Below are 18,074 nucleotides of genomic sequence, written 5' to 3'. Positions count from 1 at the left end.
ACCTCACAGATTCACACCCACAACCTTATACTGTTCACGTATTGCCGGAATTTTGAAACTAAACACATAACTGGTGGGCAACATTTTTACATTTTACACTAAACACAATTTATTTTACAAAAACTATGACCCAGGACCTGGACTTGAGGAATAAAACTTGGAGAATTTGATGCTGGAGTTATCTTCTTGTTTCTTGCCTTGGTAGGCGGGCTAACAAAACCGGCTGGCCCTGACTGGCATACAGGCCATTTGAAGATCAGGGCCATCTAAATCTTCACAATTGCACACATGGATCACTCTTTTTATTTACGAGCAGGGCCACTTGACAAGTGGTCCAAATGTGTGGCGTTAATGCCACTCAACAGGTGATCCATGTGTGGCAAAATGATGAGGGAGCCAAGAGGTGCAACCATGGAGATGGGAGTGGCCACTGAGCCAGTGGTCCATAATGTGATGGATGGATGGATGTGAGTGTGGATGGCAGCAAGATGCTGTGACGGCAAGGTAAGTCCTCTTGATGGTCCTTGATCGGGCAGGAAGAGAAGACGCAACGAGCAAAACAGGAAAAGACACTGTGGCACATGCAAAACACAGGTATGACAAGCGGGTGAGAGGAACGCCGGCAGAGTGAAGTCGAGCCTGGCCCTACCCGTTCGTGCCTCCCACCGTTAACTGCACTACCCTAGCCCTCCTTTTATTTACTATTCGTCTCTACGTCTTGTCTCCCACGTCCCCTCTTTATTCCAAATTAGTCCCCATCTCCCCCCAGGTTCTCCCAGGAAGGAAAGGCAGAATGAACACAATGTTTCGTGCTCACATCGTGATGCATCTCACCAATCAAACATTGAGTTTGCACATTGGTGTGAAATCTATCCCCTTGTGGATGGCTGTGGATGGTGCGAAGGGGTCTTCACAAAATTCTAACTACTCTAACATCATTACACATTTTAATCTCCCCGGGGTTGTACCCTGCCAATCGGCCTTCTTTAAACTATGTGGTTCGAAGAACCCGAATTCCCATTTCCCACGCTGGGGTGCCCTCCCAATTTGGGTCTCACCCCACAAATTTTTCTATTTGTGCCCTCGCACAATTTCAGGGCTGGGTCGTGTGGCTCTACCAGAAGGTCTACCGACATACACCCCTCCGTTCACTGGAGCTGCCTCCCGAGCTTGGCTGCTCCTCACTCTAACCTACCTGGGGAAGGCCCTCCCTGGCGCTTACCCCCTGATGCCCACCTTGGCATTGGACAACCCGGGTCCTTTCCCTGGATCCTCGGGACCCACTCACTAACCTAACTGGCTCCCTGAACCTACCTGCGGCCTTACCTGGCCGACGAGCTCTCGGTGACGGAGTGCCCCAAATAACTATTTCTACTAATTAAGCCACACGCCCAGCCATTCCACTGCCTCCTGCACCTCACAAAAAAAAACTATTTCCACAATCAGCACCACAGGTGTCAATATCCAGGTAATTTACCTACACCCTCTATCTACCTTTAAACTACCCCGCCGGGTCTCCCTGAATGGGTTCCACTCCCCCATTCAATCCTTCGCACCATGCATTTCACACCATTCATTCCACACCATTTATTTGCATACCAAATATTTTCATACCACAACACAATTCCTTCTATTCTCAAACACAGCATCATCTATTTAACTAACTTCCCCTATCACTCGTGCTTCCCCCTGTCATCCCTTTACACTATGCACACCCCTTTGTTAACAACAAGCTAAACTCTCTGCATCCCCTCTACAGATCATTGTCACTACTTAAATCTTGTCCCTATGGTCTCTCTAGATCCCTAACCATTATCCTAGCCCTCCCTCAGATAGTGCTTCGGTGCCCCCATTGAGCAACCATTGCTGGCCCCTCCATGGGCCTAACAATGCTATCCCCCTAAACTAGTGCTCATGGGCCCCGTGCACATGGGGAATGGTCTCACTAACATACCCCCACATGGGGGGCACTTACTTTCCCCAGTCCTCGAAACTATGAGCCCCCATCTATGGAGGTACTTGGTCGTGGCTCGGCCTCTAAGGGCCGAGCGATCCATGCGGGTGATTGGTCGCCTATATGGGGTGATATCCGGCCAGCATTGATGATCCGAGGGGGGGGGGGGGGGAATTGGTGGTCCCAGGTGCCAGGGTCCATCCCTGTGCGGGGCCCTGCGGTCCCACGCACGATGACCCAACAGGCCACAGTTACAAAACCTCACCTGGTAAGGTGCGTGGCTGCGAAACACCAAATTTCCCCTGAAAACCCGCAAATTGCTCTTGCTGCGGTACGGCGCCAACAACACCGTGCGGGTCCCGGTCCTTGCGGGACCGACGCCGCACCGATTCCCTCCGGTCCCCACGGTGCACCACCTATTTGGGGCTCGCGTCTCCTATTCGTCCCACTGACCCCTATCCGGGTCGGTGTCGATGCCTGAGATGGTCGATTACCCCTCGCATCCCATTCCATACTTGCACACTCTGGTGCGCACACTCTCTCCACACACTCCGTAATCGCACACACCAGTGCGCAAACTCTCTCCACACACTCCATAATCGCACACACCGGTGCGCACACTCTCTCCACACACTCTGTAATCGCACACACCGGTGCGCACACTCTCTCCACACACTCCATAATAATCGCACACACCGGTGCGCACACTTCCTCCACACACTCCGTCTCATTCGTAACCCTCACAATGGGCCCTACAACCCCGAACCCCCAGGTCTGGCCTTTCTCCCAAGCTCGCCGAGCACACGCTCGCACTAAACACATTCCTGATATCACTACTCACCTCGGGACTCACCTCTTCAAGAACCTGCAATCTTTCTATTTGATTAACAGGCATTTCACCACGGTCCGAGCACCACGATCGCACACATTCCATCAATTCCTTCCCTAATTCATTCTCCGTCTCTCCTTCTGTCTTTTCAATTTCAATTATTCCTCCTTCTACCTTCTCCAGCTTCTGTTTCACCTCTGTTATTTCCCGTTGTGCCTCTACTATTTCCTGCTCGAACTCCACCTTTGTCGGTTCCGCTACCTCCCGCATCAATATTTGCATTGCCCCAGTGAGTTTGGCCGTGCTGTCCTTCAGCCCTCGCTGGACGCTCATCTCACTCCGCTTTACCTCGTCACGTGCACCCGCGAACTCCTCGCTCATTCTACGCCCAAACTCCTCCCCCATGGTGTCCATCCGATCACCCACTTTGTTCATTTCCCTGGTTGATTTCTCACTCATCTTTTCCATTTTGCACCTTGATTCTTTTATTTCTTCCCTCTTCTCGACCATGTATGCCCAAATTTGCGCCATAAATAGGCCCATATCCATTGGCACCACGGGCTCAACCCCTCCGGCCGGCCCCGGGTGCGAATCGACGCCTCCTGTTGCACCCTCATTAACTCCTTCATCCAATTGTTCATGCTGGTACTTGGTCAATAATTCCTCATCGTCTACATTTTCTATACCCACCGGAACCTGTTCGTCTTGGCCCGACATCATCCAAATTTAATTTTAATTTTGTTTTCAATTTGTTTTAAACTAAATTTCCACTCGCTCGTAATTTCGCAGTACACGAAACGTACTGCAGGTCCAATCCCACTCCCGGACACCAATTTGTTGCGGGGACCCGAGGTATGAGGGGCCGCGGCGGTGAGAGCATCGAATCCTAACCACTAGACCACACCTTATTCAATTGCGTGCCGAGCGGTTTTGCATGGTGTGGAAAGCGGCGTTACCCCACGAGATTTATGGACCTGAGTCTAGCCAAATTCGGTCTCGGATGATGCTAGGCCAATTGGTGAAAGGACGTACTGAACAGGTTGGAAAGGAAACAAATGTACAGCCTTTTATTCAGAAGGCACAGAGAAACAGAGACGAGATACACCTTAACAATGCTTACCTATCATAATAAACCTCACTGGCACACACACACACTCAGAGAATAACACTGGTTAAAAGGGCATACTGATGTACATGCTGGGATTCCTCGCAATTGGCCACGGGGTGTGGTGTGCGCTGCTCGCAGTTCGATGACGTCTGGTCCGCAGGACGAACCGCCACCTCGAAGTTGGCACGGATGAACTCAGCACAGGTAGATGAACTCCAGCGCAGGTGACTCATGTAGAAATTGCCAATGCTTGCGGGTCAGCCAGATGGCGCAAAAGATTGGCGCAGACGCGATGGGTGTCGGGCGTCGAACAAAGGCCAAACACGTGTCGTGGAAGAAACGAAAACGCAAGCGAGGTCTCGTCTTGTGCATGGCGAAAAGGGCAAGAGCTCAGGTGTGTCCTCCGTGAAGTCCCAAAAGCAAGAGAATCGTGTCGTCCACGAGGCAAAGAGAGAACAGAGCAGGAGGTCGTCGACGTGGCGAAATCCCAGGCAAAAGAGAATGAAATTGCGATCCGCGTGGGCTTTTACCAGATCCGCCCACACTCCTCAAAATGTTCCATATCCTCCCATTGGCTGAGGCTTGTCGCATCATGGCAATGGGTTCCCGGCTCGCCATTGGTCATGTGGGCCGTGCTTTTGGCCATGCCTTTCTGCACATCTGGTGTTATGGCTTCTCCCAACGACACGAAGGCTTGACATCCTGCCTAACTTCAATGCATATTGGTTTTGATTACTACACAATGGGAAAGGGCTAATCTGTACATTAAATATAAAATAACTGACTAAAGAAGGCTACAGGTTGTCGTGCAATTGACTATAGGGGGTTTGCCTTTATGGCACAACCGCAACAATATAAATACATTAAGCTATATACTTGATTAATGTCACTGGGAAGATTGGAGAGGGGGGAGGAAAGGTGTTTATATCTCTCACAATATTGACTTCTACAGGGCACTAAACAAATGTATCCAACTTTTATCTACAAATGTTTCACATTCCGATACTTCCCTCAGTGTCGCTATTCGTTCGTTCAACCTCTAGATAACATTCCTCAGATGAGCCAGTTCTTCACACTTCTTACATCAATGGCCACCTTCTCTACACACTATCACTGATATTGCTCATACAAACAGATTGCCCAAAATACAAACATTTTTTGCCCAAATGATTGCCCAAAATACAAACATTTTTGCCCAAATTATTGCCCAAAATACAAACATTTTTGCCCAAATTATTGCCCAAAATACAACATTGTTTCCCAAATTATTGGCCAAAATACAAACATTTTTGCCCAAATTATTGCCCAAAATACAAACATTCATCGCACCGTTTATAATCCTCTTCAATTATCACACCCTTGTTCCCTGATTGGCTAGATCTACTCTTAACTTGTTTCCCAACCATGCTTGCACTAACAAAATGTCCACTTAACGAGAAGAGAAAAACAATTAGGCTTGAGACACATGCTTCAAAATCAAAACAAAAAGCATCTGAAAATGCAAAGCACGTCCGCATCCATTTGTATGTAGACTTATTCTTATTCTTATTCTTATTCTTATTCTTATTCTTATTCTGATTCTTATTCTTATTCTGATTCTTATTCTTATTCTTATTCTTTTTCTGTATGAGCAAAATAACGAAAACAGTTTTTAAAAAACAGAAAATGAAAATTGATGATTTTATGCAGCCTTCACCTCTGAGCTTTAGATCTAAACTAGAGCAACACTCTTCGACGTCACGACGTCGACTGATATGCATTCGCCCACACAATTACATCATTATAATACTTGTACAAAGTTTGCTTTAAATCCATTCAGCTGATCTCAAGTTGTCACATTTTTACCTGACCTGACATGACCTCTGACCTTTGGCCTTTGAGAAAAGAAATAAAACCAGAGAATTGTCTGAGGAGGTCAGACAGAAGATTGTAGCCAAGCATGGACAATCTCAAGGCTACAAGTCCATCTCCACAGACCTTGATCTTCCTGTGTCCACCGTATGCAATGTTGTCAGGAAGTTTAAGGCCCATGGCACTGTAACCAACCTCCCTGGACGTGGCCACAAGAAAAATCTTGATTGAAGATTGCAGCATTGTTCGAATGGTGGAGAATGCACCTCAATCAACTGCCAAACATATTCAAGCTGATCTTCAGACACAAGGTATGACAGTTTGAACTCGCACCATCTGTCGCCAACTTACTGAAAGGGGGTTCTATGGTAGGAGACCCAGGAGGACCCCACTGCTGAGAGAGAGTGAGACATAAGAAAGCCCGACTGGAGTTTGTCAAAGCACACCTGAACAAGCCAAAATCCTTCTGGGAGAATGTCCAATGGACAGATGAGACCAAATTAGAGCTTTCTGGGAAAGCACATCATCTCCATGTTTACAGAAAACAAAATGAAGCCTTCAAAGAAAAGAACACCTTCCCTACAGTCAAACATTGAGGAGGTTCAGTGATGTTTTGGGGTTGCTGTGCTGCCTCTGGCACTGGGTGCCTTTAATGTGTGCATGGCATCACGATATCAGGAGATTACCAAGACATTTTGGAGCTCAATGTTGAAGCCAGTGTCAGAAAGCTGGGTCTCCTTCGAGTGTCATGGGTCTTGCAGCAGAACAATGACCTCCAACATACTTCAAAAAGCACCCAGGAATCGTTCAAGACAAAATGCTGAACTGTTCTGAAATGTCCAGCAATGAGTCCAGATCTAAATCCCATTGAACACCTGTGGGAAGATCTGAAAACAGCAGCTGGGAGAAAGTACCCTTCAAATCTGGGAGAACTGGAGCAGTTTGCACAAGGAGAGTGGGAAAAACTGCCAGGAGAGAGGTGGAGGAAGCTCATTCATGGCTATTAGTCCATGGGCCCAGACCCAAAATTTCACGTATCGGTACCAGCTGGGTGGGCAAATTCTAGTTGCCATTTTTTAATAGTTCAACATCCCTGGAGTATATTTTGATATGATAACCTTGCCAGAGAGGTAGCTTATGAGTAATTATCATGTCTGAATGGGCACACCCTCTGGCAGAACCAAAAATGCACTTTCACCGGGTATAATCATTTACAGCTTTGCTACCTCCCCCAAAAGTATGATATTTCTGTCTCAAATGTGTTAGTCTGTTGTAGAATACATTTACATTGCATGAAATTCAAGAACAACATCAGACATTTCCACATTTTTACTCTTTGCCTTCAAAACACACACAAAATTAGGGTACATGTACATGGTAATGGATTGCATTGGTGAAATTCTACTCCCAGGATATGCCAACTTCCATGTCAATTGTTTCTACTGCAAGGCATCATGAAATAGAAGTATAGGTGCTGTGATATTTATAACTGTCTCTTATTTGCAGAATGAAATCATAGATTCAATCTCCATTGCATCACTCATCATCACCATCATCGACATCGATATCTGTTAGTTCTGCAACCAGTTCTTCCTCAATTGGTTGGTTTCCACAGGTTTTTAGTTTGCACATGTTTGTGCACTTCAAACCATTGCTGAGACATGGGCACTCAGGTAATGTGCAAGACTTCACACATTGACAGGATAAGAACTGCAATACAGCTTCTGGTGCTGGTGACCCACGCATCCACACGATGGCCAGTTTGCCATCATCATCTATGGTCCATCCATGGTCCTTGGGACTTGGTACAAGGGGTTGACATTGTAAAGATCGTCTCCAGATGGCAGCTTGATAGTTGGCACGAAGAACATGCATGTACAGGCAATCTTCACAAGGTGGTAGTTGACTGGACTCTAGTTGACCATGTCTGGTGCAGAAAAGTTGGTAGCGGAGTGTATTCACATCTGATGTGCTTGTACAAGGCACATACATTCGACAAGTGATTTCTTGCAGCTTCTGAAACTGCTCTGCAGACACATCCCATGACTGTCCAAGCTCACAGAAAACCTTCTGGTAGATCTTTTCAGACTTCATTTGCTTTAATGTGCCCATCTTTCCATGGCCTGCAAAGGCACTGACTGTATCACAGCCAGTGAAGGCATGCATACCAATGATTGCATTGCAGACACTATCTCCCAGGGACTGACCTAGCTTAGTAATGTCAAGGAACCTTGTCCGGTTTTGGGTTCCACATTTCTGGTACATGGGACATGGTATTTCTTTTCTGAAGCCCAGACACAGAACAAGCACATCTGTATCTTCAGCAATGAAGACCACTGCCTTGTAGCCAGACTCTGCTGCACGAAGAGCATGCAAAAGCATACGGGTATCTGCTTCTTCCTGGGTTGATTTCAACTCTTTGAGCTCCTCTCAGTGTTCCCCACTGATTTTAAAGCAGGTCTCCTCACAAGTAACATACAAGGTTTTGTTCTGAAGTTTCTCTCTATATTTGTGTTCCTTCCATTCATTCACCAGGAACTTGATCAGACTGGCTTTGTTGGAAGAGCTGCTTAGTAGTTTTCTCCACTGCTGGATGTTATGGCCAGGTGCAATGCTCCTAAACTGGATGCCTGTATCTGCACCTCTGCTAGCTCTTTCAGCGTCCTTAATAGATGTCTCTGAATCAAAAACAAAGGTTCTGTAATATTAACAGTGAAATAAAGAATTGTGGAGACAAAATACTTTCGTCAATTTCAACTTATTTTTAGAGGTAATTGTGAGTTATTTGAAAAAAGTGCAAGAGTGCCGATATTTTTGGCCACGACTGAAATATACACACACACACACACACACACACACACACACACACACACACACACACACACACACACAGACACACATTTAATTAATTGTACAGTATCGGTTGTTCCTAAACTTAAATAATTTAAAGGATTGTTGTAAATGATGTTAATTTCACAACATCCCATATTCAACTTTATTTAAATTGTAAACCTCAAACATAGTTTCTCCACCTAAAGCAAGAACCTTAACCAGTAAGCAATTGACTAGTTTCCCGACTGCATGGATCATCAGCTGGGCACCGTTCTTCCTCGAGGTTTCGATCCTTTCAGCCCAGGAGCTCTTCAAACGGCGGATCCACAACCTCGATCGTGGATCCACATCAATAGATGGTACATCAGTAGATCCACAACCTCAGTTGCGTCCAGGCAGTCAGTCAACCCATCGATGCAACATCACTTATTCCAACTTTACTCGCAATAGGATTTAATGTATTATCATATATTTATAACTTTCCTTACACACTCTATAATATGATAATATCATTAAATCATGCACATCTGACCTTAAATACATCAATCTACTAACTAGCACGACCACACCACCTACATCTGGATCAAACTGCACTTCGAATGTTCAAACTGTCACCTATAACGGTTTTTGGCATGCTGCCGTATCCTAGCAACCACTGATTCCTAGCAACATTGATTTGTAGTATATTTAATTATTATATTGTATTGTATTTACATAAAGATCTCATGAATAATATTATTACTATTCGTATTGTATTTTACTAATTCGATTTTGTGTCGTTTTGTGATATTAAAGAAAACTTGTTTTAATCGACCGACTGTAGCTCCCTGCGCTAACATACGTCCGACTAGTTGTTGTAATTTATTGACCAGTTCAGAGCTGTGTGTGGTTGCTCTCACAGTCCTAATTATTTCACCTGCAACCGTACCATAAAATAGCTTTTTGGGAATGTTGCTGTCTAAGAAAGGCATCCGGACAATGTGGAATGGAAAGGCATCTCGTTTAGCAAATTATTTGGTGTGAAATTTATTATTATGGTTGTCAATTTGTAATTCTAAAAAGGAAACTGAAGTGGAAGTTTGGTTTTCCTTTTTTAATTCAAGTTCTTTTGCATATATGTATATCATCATGAAGCTGCTCAAATATAAATCCATCATTAATTGCCAACAAATCATCAATGAACCTGAAGATGTTTCCGCATCTTCGTGCAGTTGTTAATTTATTCCTGCACATGTTCTGGACCCAATCAAACTCGTACATGTGCAGAAACAAATTTGCAAAGAAAGGGGCTGGATCTGAACCCGTGGGTATGCCCACTGTGTGCTGGAGTATCTTGTTGCCAAATGTAAAGAAACTGTTGTTTAGCGGGAATCGAATACTTCCTTTGAGTTTACTTTTTGAAAAACTACATGAATATTGATTATCCTTTACAGACCAGTGTGCTCTGTTTTGATATACATTAATGTATACTTTATTACCTCCTGCATTAACCGCTGTTGAAACCAAAGCATTCAGAATCATTGGAATCTCCCGCGATGAAGCTAACTCCAAGGGCCTCTCACTCACTCACCGCAGGCAGGTTGGTGGTCTTTCCGTCTTCTACCGACTCCTCTCCGGCCTTGCCCCCCCAGCTCTCTCTGGGATCTGTCCCCCAAATATTCCTACAGGTCGCACAAGATCTGCCTGCAACCCTCTTATGGTTAAACTGCCAAAATCAAGACTCTGTGCTCACCTTCACTCCTTCATTCCTCTTTTCTCCCACCTCTGGAACAAACTCCCTCACTCTCTTCAATCCCACTCCACCCTCCAGGTCTTTAAAACAGCTGTTCACCACCATCTCTTATCTTCCCCCATCCAAAACGTTGATCTTTACTACCCCTGCTAATTTCACCCCAATTCCACTTTTTTGAAATACCAAGTTCTGTCCTGGAAGTCCTTGGTGTCCTTGTGTTTTATACTTCCCCCCCCCCCCCTCCCCTTCCCACGCCTCCTTCCCCCCAAGCTCTCTCCCTTCCACACATCTCCCTGCTCTCAAATGTTGTGTTTGTGTGCTTCCCCTTCTCTCCCCATCTTGTCTTCCGCTCCCTCTTTTTATATATTTTGTTTGTCTGGTTGTTTTGCTTGTGAAATAAATGTTAGCTCTTTCACGAGCCTCGATTCAGTATACAAAAAAAAAAAAAAAAAGCCTTTATCTACTGCTCTGTCCAATGCGGTTACTAGCTTGTCATGTGGAATGTTTGTGTACAATATGGAAAAATCTAAAGTTGAAAGACATTTTGCCTTACCCTTGTTGTTAATGTTATGGATACTGTCGATTACCGGTTTGGAATTGTCAATGATCCAGAATTTCTTAATACCAGAATAAAACTTCACTTTTTCATGGTAGTTTTTTAAGCATTTATAGATTAGTTTCATTGCCGCTGTTATACTGCCCATGTTATACATGGGCAGTATAACACACACTCCCAACTTCCTGGCGAACACTTCAAAATCTTGCGAAGTTGATTTTGATCTTCCGACCTCAGGCTTGATGAGAATTTCCTCATATTTTGTACACAAGCCTTTGGTAGGCCTGGATCACTTTTGTCGGCCTTTTGTAGGCCTGGAGCCTAGAGCACTTTTGCGCACTGCTCTCACCTCAATACTGTCTAGCCTGGGTTTGAATCTGTATCAGCGGCACAGCTGCGCCCCCTGCGAACGTTGATACCCACAACCACGTCGTACTCTATACGAAGGAAGAATAATTTTTACACGTTGACTCTATCCCAATCACTAGTCCCACCTCACTCTCTGCCTCATCTCTCAACAGATTTGATGGGCAGTTTATTGGTGATGAAGGTTTGGAGATTCTGATGAAGTCCCTGGTGAGCAAACCAAACCGACTAAAAGTATTCGGGTGCGTACCTGTGTCACATTCAGATGAGTACCTGTGTTTGGATCATTGGGATGTTTGTAAATAAGCGTTTTCCCTTTGTAATTCAAGATGTGATTTTAATAATTATTTTATGTTTAGATTCTCCGAAGGCAAATGCCTTGTTGTGGTTGTGGGAATGCATCCCGGGAAGAATATACATGAACACGTAGGAATTCCCAAGGCGATTATTTATTTAGTTTGTGTCCAGGTAGATCCTTGCACTGTGTCCAGGGGTTTGGTCGTGAATGCGTTGTGATTAGCCTGTCTTGTCCCCTGTCTGATCTTCCTCTTCTCTACCCACTTTCAACCTTCTCAATCCGCCATCGATCCGCTTCAACAATCTCAAACCACCCATAACAGTATCAATGTGATGCTATGAGAAAGGGTAAACATCATCTTTCCTGTATCTCATTCGGTGTAAAATACCAGATGAGAAAGAGGGGCAGGAATCGGAGGAAAACAATCAAGTACCTGGACCGGTAAATATCTTGGTGTACATTCCTTCAGTATCAAATGTATCAAAAAATGTACAATTGATTCCTTCAAATTCCCATTCTTCCCAAGAAACGATCTGCAATTAGTTCCCATGAACAGCAGTCAATACATTATATATTACAACCTTTCAGGAGTTAGCTCTACAAGGTGTTAAAATGATTCAACCACCTGATAACCGCAGGATGATGTAAATTTAATAATTAAATAAGCGAATAATAATTATAGCTGTGGTGAAAATACAATATTGTTACGGTGGACTACTGGATGGACACAGAGTCAAATCATCCATCTGAACGGTCACCTATTTAGCGATGGAGAATCCTTAGGACTGCGATGCCATATACGGGGAAAGCCCAAAAGATCGATAATTCGGTTCCCAATGGAAAAATAACTCCAACGAGCCGGCCACCTGCGATGTGTTAGTCAGTTTGAAAAGGTGGGGGCTGATAAAAGACCCTCGACTAACCTCCTCACGAACCACCTAATGAAGGGTTTCCATGCCAATTTTCTAACAATCACTGCTTTAATTATACCGTTAAATACTGTCCTGTCCGTAGCTAGTTAAGACCAGCCTTGGATGAATAGCCGAGACAGTTTTACTCCCGAGGCGACCAGCCGAATTTATAGCGGTTATATTTGGCGCAGGAGGGAAGAGATACGAAATATTTATCTCACAAAACACACGGGTTTATTCTGAAACCACAAACAAGTAAACACAATGCGCTCTTCTTCTTCCTCTTGAGAGCCAATCACCGAACGTCCCTCTCAGTTCGCCCCGCCCATAACCTCTGGGCTAATCATGTCCCTCAGGGGCGTGGACTGTTTCCTATGGTCCTTTAGAGGCGGGGCTTAGTCCGATCGGCAATGTTCTGGTTCCGTCGGCGGTTGTTGTCGTTAAACGGAGGTTTTGCATGGCCAGCCTTGGAAATGTAAAACTTATAAAGAGAAAGTTACAGAGGGAAATCACATACTGGGGAAAACTAACCTTAATCCCTAACTAGTTATTACTGCTTCACCCCTCGTGTGAAGTCATAAACAATGTTAAGCTACAGTCTCCCTACTTACGTACATCGAGATTTCACCTCTGCGTCCACGGTCCATGCTATAATTATACAATCCTACCTTTACTATGCGATTCCATCATCTACTCCCACAAACGTAACAATACTTTAAATTCCAGACTGACAATTCAGGAATAGAAGACCTGGGTTTATTTAAAATTAAGTGAAGGGAAGAACAAGAAGCAATTATTGTGATTATTCTCTGAGCATCTATGTTCCCATGCACCCATGATATACCGATGGCTTGAAGCCTTACCTTCTTAATGCCCCAATCACACTCGCACTCACACACACTGAGACACGATTGAGGTCATGAAACAGAAAGAAAATCCCACACTTGTTGCTGGTTCACAGAGCTGCACAACTCTCATTAAAATAAAATATGAAGACAGTTTACAAAGACGAATCATTTTAAGTAAGGAAGGATGGTGAGGATTCAGACACATTACGGAAGGGGGAGGAACTTTTAATCTCTTCTGAACACATTTTGACACATGTCCTGTCATTCTAGACAGCGACGAAACACTTATGCTAGACGTTTATTCATCTAACTAGCAAAAGTACCCGGTGTTGTCGGGTAACAATGAGTTGCTTCCTGACAGGAATATACGCAATCTGGGTCCATCATCGAGAGGGAATTTAAAAAATAGATCGCAGGTACAGCGATGCAGTGGAGTGACACCCTCTCCCAGTCTCCCATGGAAGTTACACTTACAAACTGATGACAAAGTACCAGGCTATGCCTCTGTAACAGTAACACACATGCGCATAGTAACACACACGCACATAGTAACACGCACGCATAGTAACACACACACACACAGTAACACACACACACACACACACACACACAGTAACACACATATATACACACAGTAACACACACACACACACATGCATAGTAACACACACACACATAGTAACACACACACACACACACACACACACAGTTACACACACACACTTAGTAACACGCACACAGAAACACACACACGCGTGCACACACAGTAAGACACACACAGTAGCACACACACACACGCGCGCGCACACACAGTAACACACACACAGTAGCACACATACACACACACACACACACACATAGTAACATATGCACACACAGTAACACCAGAGTTTCCATTAGGCGCTGCGGGCCACCCACAAAGAGGGGCCTCCACATCAGCTAAAGCATCTTTAAAGTCGAGTTGTGCAACATAGACATTTCCAATAACACTATCCTGCATGCCGACCTCCTCGTAATCGCTTCACCGACGGATTTAATCAAAGACATCATGTTGCACTTCACAACCACATGGTATATCTTTCTGTAAATCTCCATGAGGATGAAAAATACAATAAAACACGTGAAAACCGGACCTTTTGTGGTTTCCTTTTGTCTATAAGAGACTTGGTCAGTAAGAGAAAATGCACCGCTTCCTGTCAAGCGACTTGGTCTCCTTTTGTCTATAAGAGAGTTTGTCTCCTTTTGTCTATAAGAGACTTGGTCTCCTTTTGTCTATAAGTCTTGGTCTCCTTTTGTCTATAAGAGACTTTGTCTCCTTTTGTCTATAACAGACTCGGTCTCCTTTTGTCTATAAGAGACTTGGTCTCCTTTTCTCTGTAAGATACTTGGTCTCCTTTTGTCGATAGGAGACTTGGTCTCCTTTTGTTTATAAGACTTGGTCTCCTTTTGTCTATAAGACTTGGTCTCCTTTTGTCGATAGGGGACTTGGTCTCCTTTTGTCTATAAGAGAGTTTGTCTCCTTTTGTCTATAAGAGACTTGGTCTCCTTTTGTCTATAAGTCTTGGTCTCCTTTTGTCTATAAGAGACTTTGTCTCCTTTTGTCTATAACAGACTCGGTCTCCTTTTGTCTATAAGAGACTTGGTCTCCTTTTCTCTGTAAGATACTTGGTCTCCTTTTGTCGATAGGAGACTTGGTCTCCTTTTGTTTATAAGACTTGGTCTCCTTTTGTCTATAAGACTTGGTCTCCTTTTGTCGATAGGGGACTTGGTCTCCTTTTGTTTATAAGACTTGGTCTCCTTTTGTCTATAAGACTTGGTCTCCTTTTGTCTGTAAGAGACTTGGTCTCCTTTTGTCTGTAAGAGACTTGGTCTCCTTTTGCCTATAAGAGACTGTGTCTCCTTTTGTCTATAAGAGACTCGGTCTCCTTTTGCCTAAAAGAGACTTGGTCTCCTTTTGTCTATAAGAGACTTGGTCTCCTTTTGTCCGTAAGAGACTTGGTCTCCTTTTGTCTGTGAGAGACTTGGTCTCCTTTTGTCTGTAAGAGACTTGGTCTCCTTTTGTCTATAAGACTTGGTCTCCTCTTGTCTATAAGAGACTTGGTCTCCTTTTGTCTATAAGAGACTTGGTCTCCTTTTGTCTATAAGAGACTTGGTCTCCTTTTGTCTATAAGAGACTTGGTCTCCTTTTGTCCATAAGAGACTTGGTCTCCTTTTGTCCATAAGAGACTTGGTCTCCTTTTGTCTATAAGAGACTTGGTCTCCTTTTGTCTATAAGAGACTTGGTCTCCTTTTGTCTATAAGAGACTTGGTCTCCTTTTGTCCATAAGAGACTTGGTCTCCTTTTGCCTAAAAGAGACTTGGTCTCCTTTTGTCTATAAGAGACTTGGTCTCCTTTTGTCCGTAAGAGACTTGGTCTCCTTTTGTCTATAAGAGACTTGGTCTCCTTTTGTCTGTAAGAGACTTGGTCTCCTTTTGTCTATAAGACTTGGTCTCCTCTTGTCTATAAGAGACTTGGTCTCCTTTTGTCTATAAGAGACTTGGTCTCCTTTTGTCTATAAGAGACTTGGTCTCCTTTTGTCTATAAGAGACTTGGTCTCCTTTTGTCCATAAGAGACTTGGTCTCCTTTTGTCCATAAGAGACTTGGTCTCCTTTTGTCTATAAGAGACTTGGTCTCCTTTTGTCCATAAGAGACTTGGTCTCCTTTTGTCCATAAGAGACTTGGTCTCCTTTTGTCCATAAGAGACTTGGTCTCCTTTTGTTATTGGACTCATTATTATTATTATTATTATTATTATTATTATTATTATTCTTTCCGCCAAATGTTGCGGAAGCTGCAGCGTCGGCACTCTTACTCCGATCAACGATCAAGTTGAAACTTCCCAGGAATGTTGGTCCAATGGGAATTGATTTCCATCTTTTTTCCGAATTTTGATTTTGCAATCACCATGGCAACTAGCTTGGATTTAAGCGAAAACTTTAAAAACCACTTCTCCGAAACCGCAAATGCTATCGATTTGAATGTTATCATGTTATGATCGACTACTCATTAGGGTGTGCTAAGCATTAGGGCTAAGGTGGCCCTTAGCCCTCCCTTAGCAATAGGGTAATTTCCTAAAATTAAACTTTTGCTGCTCCCACCCCCTAATCCTGTTCCAATGAATAAAAAAGCAAGGTGTGCAAAATTTCAGCTCAATCGGACAACTTTTAGGCGACCCTCAAAGGCTTTGAAGTTGGAACATAGTATATGCAACGATTAATTCCGTTTAAAAGCGCTATACTGTTCTTTATCTCGACTATTTTATTTTTTCTTCTTGAATAAATTTATGTGGACATATTTAGGCAACCCCAGCAAATGTTTAAAAACGATTTGAACCAAATTTACATATAGTTAATTTGAAAAATTCCTGAAATAACATCAAAAAATTAGGAAATATAAGGTTTTCTTAATAAAACACAACTTCTATAAAAGAATCACATTTTTATTTACAACACACAACAATTTATATTTACAACAACAATTTACAACAATATCTTTTATCTATCTATAATTCCAGTAATCTCTGTGTGTTTGTTTGTTTGTACGTTTGTATGTTTGTATGTCTGTGACCGCTGTTTCTCGACAACCACGGGTCCGATATACTTTTAACTTGCCAGGTATATTGCTGGGGACCCGAGGATGTGCCTTTTCAAGGTTTCATATTAATCGGACAATTACTTACCGAGCTATGTCCAAAAAACGATTCAACCAATCAGAGAGCAGCGAGCTATCGCGTGTGCCGAACGTGGCGAACACACTCTGCCTCGGATGGCACATTTGAGAGCGTATTCATTTATTTCACGTTTGCAAACTATGTTGCCGTTAAACTATGTTTTAAAACTAATAAAAACTAATTTGCGATTCATCGTAACTGCGATATACGACCTTCCGGACAGTGAGGACTGCACTTCCGGCATCCAATCACAGAACGCGTTATTGCGTAGGCGTGGCCGATGTGAGAGCGAGCTGATGCTGAGCCCAGCGCGTGCGCCATTACGGTACGTAATTCGATTTCTTCCGGAGAAAATAATAATTTCTCGATTTCTTATGCGCATTATTTCTCCCAATTCAGTCAGAGCGAAGGGCGGAAGCGAAGAGCGTTGTTTTTTTTGTTTACGGGCGTACGGGCGGGGTAGAGCGTACGGGTAGCGTTTTTTTTTTTTTTGGCACATTTGAGAGCGTATTCATTTATTTCACGTTGGCAAACTATGTTGCCGCTATGTTGGCGTTAAACTATGTTTTAAAACTAATTAAAACTAATTTGCGATTCTTTCGCTTTCCTGCGCATTTGTGCACGCTATGGCGATTTCTTTACCAAACTCCGCTAGCCGTTAGCTTTGGACCAAACCATTTCATGTAAATAGAGGGGGGGGGGGATTGTAACCGTACTCGCAAGCCGTTAGCTTTGGACCAAACCATTGCATGTAAATAGAGGGGGGGGGGGGGGATATACTTTTAGATATATATATAGTACGGGCATGCCCTAGTAGAATCAAAATCATAATGTGAACACTGAACACTGAATATTGAACATTATTTTTGCATAAGAGAGGATTTAGTTGCAGTTGGGTATGTTTTACGGTTTTCGGTAACGATCTGTAAAACAAATTGTTTCTCAGTTTCATCTTTTGTGAGAATGTTATTGTATTCCTGAATGAGTTTGACACCTCTTTCTGCAACGTCATTCACAACAACTGTCTTCTCAAGTTTTTCAAGTCCATTTTTGTAGCCAGGATCATCTTTCCATGTTG

The 18,074-nt window shown here is 43.6% G+C and overlaps 1 protein-coding gene across 1 annotated transcript in view; it reads left to right on the top strand.

The window, feature by feature from the left end:
- LOC137417630 (NACHT, LRR and PYD domains-containing protein 12) overlaps positions 1-18,074 on the top strand; it is a 130,352-nt gene that overhangs the window by 31,785 nt on the left and 80,493 nt on the right. Inside the window, exon 7 of the mRNA XM_068103541.2 lies at positions 11,384-11,470. Coding sequence (XP_067959642.2) covers positions 11,384-11,470 — 87 coding nt within the window. The remainder of the gene's footprint in view (positions 1-11,383; positions 11,471-18,074) is intronic.

The sequence above is a fragment of the Myxine glutinosa genome, chromosome 1 (assembly GCF_964187855.1).
Source record: "Myxine glutinosa chromosome 1, kmMyxGlut1.1, whole genome shotgun sequence".
Taxonomy (NCBI): domain Eukaryota; kingdom Metazoa; phylum Chordata; class Myxini; order Myxiniformes; family Myxinidae; genus Myxine; species Myxine glutinosa.
The sequence above is the reverse complement of the archived record's forward strand: the minus strand, read 5'-3'. Positions and strand labels throughout refer to the sequence as shown.